General features: G+C 47.8%; 1 protein-coding gene across 1 annotated transcript; it reads right to left on the reverse strand.

The window, feature by feature from the left end:
* Positions 1-1248: 1248 nt before the first annotated feature.
* MED4 (mediator complex subunit 4) lies at positions 1249-9136 on the reverse strand. The gene is made up of 7 exons (XM_061575153.1): positions 9039-9136; positions 8341-8407; positions 7319-7489; positions 5592-5649; positions 4469-4555; positions 2994-3125; positions 1249-2120 (listed from the first exon to the last, which is right to left on the reverse strand). The coding sequence occupies exons 1-7, from the start codon at positions 9110-9112 to the stop codon at positions 1942-1944; spliced, it is 768 nt and encodes a 255-aa protein (XP_061431137.1). The 5' UTR covers positions 9113-9136; the 3' UTR covers positions 1249-1941.
* Between the last annotated feature and the right edge of the window lie 2047 nt (positions 9137-11183).

Here is an 11183-nt window from a genome sequence, read left to right on the forward strand (position 1 = left end):
TCTGCAGATGTAGATGCCACTGGTTCTTCGCGTTCTGCAGATGTAGATGCCACTGGTTCTTCACGTTCTGCAGATGTAGATGCCACTGGTTCTTCGCGTTCTGCAGATGTAGATGCCACTGGTTCTTCGCGTTCTGCAGATGTAGATGCCACTGGTTCTTCACGTTCTGCAGGTATAGATGCCACTAGTTCTTCATATGTTCATAAGTAGAGGGGTCCCTGTAATTGGCACCCGTTGTAGGTATAATACAAATTAGTTTATTTGGTAAAAACTTTTGATTATTCATTAGTCTGTTAATAGCTTCCAACATTATAATTAATCATATTCCTCTTTCAAGAAAAAACTGCTCAAGACATTAAAAAATATTTCTCAGCAGAATCCATGGTGTAAAGTGCATTCTCCAAATTTTATCCTATGAAAAAAAGGATCATTGATCGAAATGTCGACTTTTTGTTTTGCCTTTCAAGGCCAGTGTCATTGGTGAGCGTGTTGCGATTTTTAAAATATATTTTAGAATCTTTATTTGAAGCTTTCGTGACTGCAGGAATCCATACTATTTGGTTCTTTCTGTAAAGTCACGTAGGTAGAAAAATAAAACAAAATAAAAAATAATTTATCACGACTTTCGATATTTTTATTGTTTTATTGTTCTACCTACGTGACTTTACCAAAATAACCAGAGTATATTTTAGAAATTGACAGCTACCCCTTGTAGCCTTAACTGTTGGGGCAAGTGCTGTTAGCGAGCACCTATGAAGGCCGGTACGGCACACGATGGGGTGGGTGGCCAGCACCACGCCCGACCACCTTTGTCTCCCCATTGGCGATTTTTACACACTGCACCAGGTACTCATTTGAGGCTGAGTCGACCCAGGGGAGGAGGCCCATGACCGGTTCAGACAATTGTCAATGGTGTTGGGCACAAGCAGAAATTTAACCGTCACCGGGTTCATAGCCGCTACACTACCGATCACCCCACAAGGCCTCCATGAGTTTGCCAGCGGTGGATTGTCACCTTGATTGATAATATAATTCACTATGTAACATGACTTTTGGCGGATTGCTGAGGCAGGAAGAAATATTTATTCTTTTGAAAAAATACCTGCTGTAATTTTTCACCTCACGACGATTGCTTGTGTTGCAATCGAAACGTCGTAATTTTTTTTTCTACCTACGTGACTTTACCGAAGAGTATGAATTCTTGCAATACAATACCTACATAGCCAATAATTCCCACCCTCCACATGGTAAAAAAAATGAAACTTTATTGTAAATATGCATGTCAAATACATTTTTACAAAACATTTCATCAAGTGAGCCACATTTAACCAATGTTTCTTTTTTACACCTTCAATGTCTTTAAATAATTGGGTCATGAAAAAGAATATCCTTTGAACATAAAAAATATTTGATTCATTGCTATACAATGGGTGGCGCCCGTTTAAAAGAACCAGTTTTGGACCAACACAAACCGCCACTGAATTCTCTAACATTATAACATGTAGAAATCAATACCACAGTCAACAATTACATATTCTGTACCAAAGCCCTATTGATTTTTTACTGTACATTCAAATGCTAACAGAACTTTATTTAACGTTGTTATATTACAAAGATTACAGTAAAGTTATCTCAAATGGTTTGGAGTGAAAGTAACGAAGACGACAAGAGGTTCGGACACGTTGCAAGAGTGAGCCCAAACAGATACCCATACTTGGCTACGCACACAAAAAGTAGGGGACGATGGAAAACCAGGTGGTGGATCCATTCGGTGGTAAAATGTATTAAATAACTAGAGGCTAAAGTAAACCACGGAGGAAATGCGTAATGCCCCACCATCACTAAATGAGCCGCTAACAGAAGGGGACAGTATCACACGTCTCCCCACATTTCAGTCCATGGTTCGACTGTGAGATCTGTCTCATTCATGGCCGAATTGGTTTAGTCCGAGTCAGAGCTGCTGCTGGATGAGTCCGTGGACATGGCCTCCACCTCGTCCTCGTTCTCTTTGTTGTGTCCCGGGAGCTCCAGAGAAAAGTCCGTTCCAGGAGTTGGCATGAGCCCCACAGAGAGCTCTCCGCTCGTCTGCCAGGTGCTGGGGTACTGCGGTGCCAAGATGTCTGCAATGCAACATACGCCACACGCTTGTTAAAAAGATCGCACGTGGAAATACAAACTGGATTCCAATTGAAAAATACTTATTGGTTTCAGTCGCCTCCTTGATAAATATGTGCCCTATATGGCCACCCACCTAAAACTGTGTAAAGACAGAAGTGCCTTCAAATATTTGAATAAACCTGACATACTAAAACCCAGAGGACAAATCAATGGCACATTAGTCATTGCTCTACACTGAACTTAACAACCCGAGTTTAAATACAGATAACAGCTAACATCAGTGGAGTGATATCCGAACCAGTCCGTTCGCCAACCCTCGCTAACCTACGTGGTGAATCTTCTTGGTTCTTTCGGTAAAGTCACGAAAAAAACCAAGAAGATGAATCTCTGCAGTCACGAAAGCTTTAAATCGAAAAATACTACGTGGTGAAGTTTGAGCTAACAACTCCCACGAATTACATGGGATGGGGGACTTTATCCAGCAGTGCATTGACAATGGATTGTAAATCATCAGTAAATGTAATATATTTTTTTTCGATTTAAAGCTTTCGTGACTGCAGGGATTCATCTTCTTGGTTTTTTCGGTAAAGTCACGTAGAAGGGAAGTAATAAAATAATAAAAATACTTCCCTTCTACGTGACTTTACCGAAAAAACCAAGAAGATGAATGTAATATCTTTACTGTTCTACTTATTTCCATCAGCACCGACCTGTCTAACCGTTGCATAGAAAGTAAAGTTACACAGCTGTCACTTACCCACGCCTCCGTTATAAAAAAGGCTACCATCTCTGCTGAGCTTTAAACGTAGCTCCTGCTCCACTCTTGGTCCGTGCCAATTATCCAGGTGTTGCTTGCGTTGCGTTTTGTTGTTTACCTGGGAGGCGACCGGCAGCCATGGCATCCCCGGGCAAGTGTCCGTTCATCGCGGCTGACGGGAGGTTGCTCAGCTGTCCCAAGAATCCGCTCCTCATCTCCAGGTCAGTGGGGTACGGTCTCCTGGGGTCACCTGAGGACACACACATACACAGAACACAGAAAGCCTTTAATAGTACTGTTGGGGCAAGTGCTACGAGTACGGACGTATGAGATCGCTGCCGAGATATGGCAAGAACCAAGCCGAAAGAGAAATTCGTCGAATGCGCACGACATTTCGATTTGTACCTCATTTTCTACATACTCCATTTAAAATGACACCCTATTTAATGTAAAATTCCCTGGTCTTAAATAAAGGAATGGCATGCATTTGTGTTTTTGTATTATATATCTTTTTTGATCCTATAAATAGTTGCTTTTTGACTTTTGTTGGCCCAATTCTCACTTGAAAAGAGACCTTTTAGCCTCATCTGCTTTTTTTATCAAGGACATTTTTATTTAATTACCTGTAGTGCCATGTAAAACACTGAAATGTTTGCACAAGCACACCTTAAGCATAAAGTAATTTCAAATGTCAAAGATCACCGTGCAATTTTCACTTTACAAAATTGTGCTTATGATGACAAAATATATGAATTGATATAACACTTGTGTAAATATAGTTTAACAAAAAAAAGTAACCCGTAAAAACAAAGTTTTTCACTATAAATCCTTTATATGCGTGGCGGCTAGAGTCCTCTCATCCTCTGGCTTGAGATGGCTGCCACCTATGGGTCAGATGATTGCCTGCCACCATTAAACAATTGGTAATTAAATATAATTTATTTTTTCCTAAAAAGTGTAAAATTTTGGAAAAAAAATTTCACGAAAATAAATTGTCACGCACAACGAGTCTGTGTGCAAAATGTCAGCTCGATTGGATCACGGGAAGTGGGTTAAAACACGACTGAAAGATTTGCACGGTCGTAAGCACGCAAGCAAGCAAGCAAGTGAACTTAATATAAAGGATTTTAAAAAGTTAGCACATCTCTGCTCAAACGAGCAAAGAAGCTGCAATCGTCTCCATGGGGGGGGGGGGGGGGGCTCTGGAGCTGATGGTGTAACTCCACGTTCCCCTGGTGGGGTCCAGTATCACTAGAGTATACGCCCGGCTGTTTTACTACAATTCAGTGCTAAATTTATTAACTCTGAAAGAATTACATGCCAAGTCAATGTGGTGTTGTAATGCTTCACTACTAACAGAAATTTTTGATTTAAAGCTTTCGTGACTGCAGGGATTCATATTCTTGGTTCTTTCCTTAAAGTCACGTAGAAGGGAAATAATAAAAATTATATAAATATTAAACAATATTATTTTTTATTATTTCCCTTCTACGTGACTTTACCGAAAGAACCAAGAATACTAACAGAAACCTTAGTTGCATACTGAAAACAACACCGTCTCAAAAGAATGGAAAATGAATGCGAGGTGGTTACCAGGCATCCAGTTGAGAGGGGCAGCCACTGCATTGCTCGCGCTGATCCTGTGAGCATACTTGATGAGCTCCTCGGAATACACGGCTCCTGGTTCAAAATCACAAAGGCAATTCAAATGTCATTGCAAGCACTTATTCGACGTAAATATCGCCGTGAAAACTGTGACGCTAACCCAATAATAAGCTTTAACAAAACTCATTCTATATACCGGTTTGGACGATGATACAAGTACAGCTCTTTGTCAATACACTGCTGGATGTGCCAGGCCGCGGGAATTAATTGACCATATTTCAGCACGTTGGTCAGTGCGGGTTGGGGAATAGACATGGGACAATACATGTACAAACTTAATTTGGAGCTTTCGTGACTGCAGGAATTACTCTTTGGTTCTTTTGGTAAAGTCGGTAAAGTAAAGACTTTACCGAAAGAACCAAAGAGTAATACATGTACAGTATAACAATACATTTTGCTGCATATTCTCTGCTGCCCACAATCTGGATAGTGGTAATATAGACAATAATATCTCTCTTCAACTAAAAAAAAAAGATTAAAAAAAACAAGGTTCAAGTCAATCAAATTATGGGTATTGTGGACAAGTTCCCAGTGCTTTGTAAAAGCAATTTTAGCAGAAATACTGGCCCCGGTTTCAACTTTCTGAGTCGCAACATAACTTGAGGAAACTAGTTGACTCATGATCCTGCGAGGTGCTGATGAGACTTTGAAGCGCTAAACGAGTCTAGCGTTTGCCTGCTCAAAACAAATCTGCTGGCAAATATTGGTCCAGAAGTCTTCAGCCTGTGGGGACTGTAATGTTGTTTATTTTATTATCACACGCAGAGACTAATTCATCTGCTTAATTCTCTAAAACTTAATATTTTTTGAAGGGTTTACGACAAATGAATATGTAAAGGACACGCTATTATGGGTCAATTAATTGGGGGTGACAAGACATCTGGACCACCTTGTACAATTCAGTATGTCAAAGGCTATATATACATTGCAGTTTTGTAGTTAATAAACAATCAATATTTGTTATTCTGAACAAAGGTTGAATGCAACATCCTCACCCAGTTACAACAAACTTCACATGTATGCATGTCAATATGAAAATAAGACACGTTACCTTTTCTGGCTCTTTCAATGCTCTTGAGCTTCTCTTTAGCTTGATAAACTGCGGTGGCCTACAGAAGTATACCACCGTTAAATGGTAGTTTAAATACTGTGCATTTCAGAGTATGTTCACATTCTTCACAACTCGGGCAGTCTGGCTGACACATGAATCTGGGTTGTGGGTTTTCATGCTGAAATTGATCAAGTAATTTGTATGCATTTGCATCACCCTTCATCACTGATGGTTGCCTTTCCATGTGATACATCGTTTCCATTCAAATAATGAGAGCCTGAAGGCATTTCCCTCTCGAGCAGCGGTAGGGAACTTCTTCGTTGCCAACGGCCCACGGTCACGTGGCCCGCAAACTAAACAGTACGCATTGCTGCAATTATCTGAGATACTAATAAGTATAACCTGTCAAAACAAAGTTTTTCACTATAAATCCTTTATATGCGTGGCGGCTAGAGTCCTCTCGTCCTCTGGCTTGAGATGGCTGCCACCTATGGGTCAGATGATTGTCTGCCAGTATTAAGCAATTGGTAATTAAATATTTAATTTGTTTTCCCTAAACAGTGTAAAATGTTTGAAAAAAATTTTCACGAACATTAATTGTCTCGCACAACGAGTCTGTGTGCAAAATGTCAGCTCGATTGGATCACGGGAAGTGGGTTAAAAAGCGACCGAAAGATTTGCAAGCAAGCACGCAAGCACGCAAGCAAGCAAGCGAACTTAATATAAAGGATTTAAAAATAAATATTTTTTGACCAAGCGAAACCGTGTCTCTAATTTTCGCGTGCCCGTTTACTTGTGTCACTCTGAAGGGCCACTTTCACGCTTTGGAAGTTGGGAGTGTGTGTTGCCAAGGGAAGTTGGGAGTGTCGTAAGATAACATGGTTCCCCCGGTGGTTATTGGATAGATTACAGATAGGATCTGCAACGTTGGTTCCCCCCCAACTTCGACACGAAAGAGTTCTACTGGACTCAATTATAATATATATGCAACGACCACAATGTTAGTCCCCCAACTATGTCAGGAATGAAAAGTTGTTCAGTACTGGGATTATATAAAATATACGCGACTACTGGCTACCGACTCACTTCTGAGCCTCAGAACTGTGCCAATGTTCAGTTCAACGTTTCACCATCAGCTTTCACATCACCTTGCTGAGGGATAAAGCCAAGACTAAAAAAACACCGTCATTTGTCCCAAATTGTGTACGTTACCTCTCAGCCATATTTAATCATTTTGTATGTATGTTGAACTTCTTTCGTACCGTACGTAGCCAACCGTGCTAATCGGAGGTGCGGGGGAAGGACAAAACACTAAACACAAAAAGCAGTTCTAAAGAAATGAGTTTTTTCAATCTATTTTTAAAAGCGCATCGCTCCAGTGACTTCCTAATATATCGTAAGCAGAGGTCGCAAACGGGTTTTGATTCCTTACCCGTACCCGGCCGGACCAGGGTCGCAAATGGGTACCCGTACCCAGCCGGGTACGGGTACCCGTTCCCTACCCGTACCCTTCCCAAAATCCAAAATGAGTGACAAACGGTTACTCACCAGTGACTCACGGCCTACCCGTACCCGGCCGCACCAGGGTCGCAAACGGGTACTCGTACCCGTACCTGGCCGAGTACGGGTAGCCGGATATCGGGTAGGGTACGGGTATCGGGTACCCGGTTGCGACCTCTGATCGGAAAGGGAAAAACGTTCCCCAAACTCCTGGTGTGCGTGCGTACGAGGATATGCTGAGCCTCCTTGAGCTGCCGCTGTAGCCGCTGGATGTCCTGATCCCTCCTCTCTGCCTCTCGCTCCAGCCGCAGTATCTCGAGGTGAACCTCCCCCTGCTCCGTCGCGCACTTCAACGCAGACTGCAGCTCCTCGTCCTTCCTGATCAGCAGCTCTAAGATCTGAAGGGAAAATAAGATGTATTTAAAAACACGCTTTAATGAAATGTAACCGTACTCGTAATGGCAGAACTCCACGACTCCAGGAAGTGGCCCCGAAGCTTGCCATAACGTAAGGGGCCGTGGTGATTTACAGCCAATGTCAGTCGAACGTGGACTATTAGACCCAAGCCGAAACATAACATATAAAAAAGATGGTTTAAAATATATATATATTTTTTAATGATAGAATATAGTATTGTCATCAGTAAGACATAAGTTTTCCAAGTTCGCAGTTGATACCACACTGGGAAGTGGGTTAAAACTGAGTTACAAGATTTGAGGATACAACAAGAGTTAATAGAAAGCGTGTAAAAATAACGTTTAAAAATATATTTAAAATTTTTTATGATAGAACATAGTATTGTCATCAGTATCACATAAGTATACCGAGTTTGCAGTTGATACTCTTTGGCGTACGGTTCGCGCATTTAAGGGACAATATGAACGCAGGGGGACTTATTTGTCTTACGGAGCAGCAGAATTCCGTGTAAGTCCACAGTCTGGTTAGACTTAGTTGTAATTACTGTGCTCGGTTAATCGGTTCGGTCCGAATATATTATTGTTATTCTTGGTTCTTTCGGTAAAGTCACACCTGATGATGATTGCTTGTGTTGCAGTCGAAACGTCGTGAGAGTTTTGTTTTATATTTTTATTATTTTATTATTTCCCTTCTACGTGACTTTACCGAAAGAACCAAGAATATGAATCCCTGCAGTCACGAAAGCTTTAAATAGAAATGTATATTATTGCTGTTAATTTGTTGTAGTATTAACGAGATTGATTTGGCATCTCGGGGGGCAATGTGACCCTACCTGTATCTCTTCTCCATACTGGCTGGACTTCTGGTTCCTTGACAACGCGAGCGTTTCCACAAGTTCCCTGCAACACACACACAGGGCAAATTCAGATCACAAACTTGTTTTCCTAACCAACAGAATAAATACATTTTTTTGGGTTCGTCCGTCACGGAGGCAGGTTGGGTTGACCACTTCATACGGGTTGGTAAAAGGGAGCACATATTGAGTACATATCTAGATCTACATGGATGGAAAGGACATCAACTGATGAGATGAAGGAGGATTATTAACACCGCAGGATCGTGAGGGGTGGCAGCTTGCGGAGGCATTCATCCAGCAGTGGAATGATGATCTTTGGCGCGACATGGAATCGCGCATTTAAGTCTCCTGTAGAGTTGACCGCGGCTTCTCTCCCTGCACTATTTTAAGCATACTTAAACGTTCCACAGCGATAATACAACGGATATTAAAAGCGTAACTTACATTATAATCGTTGACGGTAGAAAAAAAAAAATCATCCGAGTAAGCCAACACCGATCTCGCCTAGAAAATTGGCCGGAGCCCGACGCAAGGCCGCAGGCGGCGCCTACGAAGACCAGATCTCCCCCTGTAGAAAAATCGAGAAAACGTTCTCCCGCCTGCGAACGAACTTCGCCATCGTGTTGCAGAACACGTACGAAGTTTCCTCTACATCGGTGGATGTTTTGTCGTACCTCGATAACACTTCGATGTCATCCAGAAGCGATAAGAGCCTTGCCCGGGTGCCCAGGCCGCTGGCGGACGCCATGTGGAGGGGCGGGGGTGTGGGGGGTGGTGTGGGGGGGGGGGTGATGTGGGGAGGGGTGATGTGGGGGGGTGATGTGGGGGGTGTGGGGGGGTGATGTGGAGGAGGGGTGATGTGGGGGGTGGTGTGGGGGGGGTGGTGTGGGGGGTGATGTGGGGAGGGGGGGTGATGGGGGGAGGGGTGATGTGGGGGTGATGTGGGGGGGGGTGATGTGGGGGGGGTGATGTGGGGGTGGAGTGGGGGGGGGTGGTGTGGGGGGTGATGTGGGGAGGGGAGGGGAGGGGCGGGGGTGTGGGGGGTGGTGTGGGGAGGGGTGATGTGGGGAGGGGTGACGGGGGGAGGGGTGACGGGGGAAGGGGTGATGGTGGGGGGTGATGGTGGGGGGTGATGTGGGGGGGGGGTGGTGTAGGGGGGGTGATGTGGGGAGGGGTGATGTGGAGGAGTGATGGTGGGGGGTGATGGTGGGGGGTGGTGTGGGGGGGGGGTGGGGGGGTGATGTGGGGAGGGGTGATGGTGAGGGGTGGTGTGGGGGGGGGTGATGTGGGGGGGGTGATGTGGGGAGGGGTGATAATGGGGGGGATAATGGGGGGGGGGTGATGGGGGGGTTGATGGAGGGGTGATGGGGGGAGGGGGATGGAGGGGAGGGGGTTGGAGGGGAGGGGGATGGAGGGGAGGGGGTTGGAGGGGAGGGGGTTGGAGGGGAGGGGGATGGAGGGGAGGGGGGTGGAGGGGAGGGGGGGTGGAGGGGAGGGGGGTGGAGGAGAGGGGTTGGAGGGGAGGGGGATGGAGGGGAGGGGTTGGAGGGGAGGGGGTTGGAGGGGAGGGGGTTGGAGGGGAGGGGGTTGGAGGGGAGGGGGGTGGAGGGGAGGGGGTTGGAGGGGAGGGGGGTGGAGGGGAGGGGGCTGGAGGGGAGGGGGTTGGAGGGGAGGGGGATGGAGGGGAGGGGGTTGGAGGGGAGGGGGATGGAGGGGAGGGGGATGGAGGGGAGGGGGTTGGAGGGGAGGGGGATGGAGGGGAGGTGGGGAGGGGGGAGGGGATGGAGGGGAGGGGGTTGGAGGGGAGGGGATGGAGGGGAGGGGGAGGGGGTTGGAGGGGAGGGGGTGGAGGGGAGGGGGATGGAGGGGAGGGGGTTGGAGGGGAGGGGGTTGGAGGGGAGGGGGTTGGAGGGGAGGGGGATGGAGGGGAGGGGGTGGAGGGGAGGGGGGTGGAGGGGAGGGGGGATGGAGGGGAGGGGGGTGGAGGGGAGGGGGTGGAGGGGAGGGGGTGGAGGGGAGGGGGATGGGAGGGGAGGGGGTGGAGGGGAGGGGGATGGAGGGGAGGGGGGTGGAGGGGAGGGGGGTGGAGGGGAGGGGGGTGGAGGGGAGGGGGTGGAGGGGAGGGGATGGAGGGGAGGGGGGTGGAGGGGAGGGGGATGGAGGGGAGGGGGGTGGAGGGGAGGGGGGTGGAGGGGAGGGGGTGGAGGGGAGGGGGGTGGAGGGGAGGGGGTTGGAGGGGAGGGGGATGGAGGGGAGGGGGTTGGAGGGGAGGGGGATGGAGGGGAGGGGGTGGAGGGAGGGGGATGGAGGGGAGGGGGTGGAGGGGAGGGGGATGGAGGGGAGGGGGTTGGAGGGGAGGGGGATGGAGGGGAGGGGGTTGGAGGGGAGGGGGATGGAGGGGAGGGGGATGGAGGGGAGGGGGTTGGAGGGGAGGGGGATGAGGGGAGGGGGTTGGAGGGGAGGGGGGTGGAGGGGAGGGGGATGGAGGGGAGGGGGTTGGAGGGGAGGGGGATGGAGGGGAGGGGGTGGAGGGGAGGGGGGTGGAGGGGAGGGGGTGGAGGGGAGGGGGATGGAGGGAGGGGGGGTTGGAGGGGAGGGGGATGGAGGGGAGGGGGATGGAGGGAGGGGGTTGGAGGGGAGGGGATGGAGGGGAGGGGGATGGAGGGTGAGGGGATGGAGGGGAGGGGGGGGAGGGGGAGGGGGATGGAGGGGAGGGGGTTGGGGGAGGGGGATGGAGGGAGGGGGATGGAGGGGAGGGGGGTGGAGGGGAGGGGGAGGAGGGGAGGGGGTTGGAGGGGAGGGGGATGGAGGGGAGGGGG

The sequence above is a fragment of the Lethenteron reissneri genome, chromosome 57 (assembly GCF_015708825.2).
Source record: "Lethenteron reissneri isolate LAM-NWPU_2019-01 chromosome 57, ASM1570882v1, whole genome shotgun sequence".
Lineage (NCBI taxonomy): Eukaryota > Metazoa > Chordata > Hyperoartia > Petromyzontiformes > Petromyzontidae > Lethenteron > Lethenteron reissneri.

Coding starts and splice junctions, on each gene's coding strand:
- MED4 (XM_061575153.1), bottom strand. CDS start 9,112: ATGGCGTCCGCCAGCGGCCTGGGCACCCGGGCAAGGCTCTTATCGCTT. Junction 8,408..9,038: donor GACATCGAAGTGTTATCGAG/GTACGACAAAAC, acceptor TGTGTGTTGCAG/GGAACTTGTGGAAACGCTCG. Junction 5,650..7,318: donor AGGAGGCTCAGCATATCCTC/GTACGCACGCAC, acceptor ATACTTCTGTAG/GCCACCGCAGTTTATCAAGC.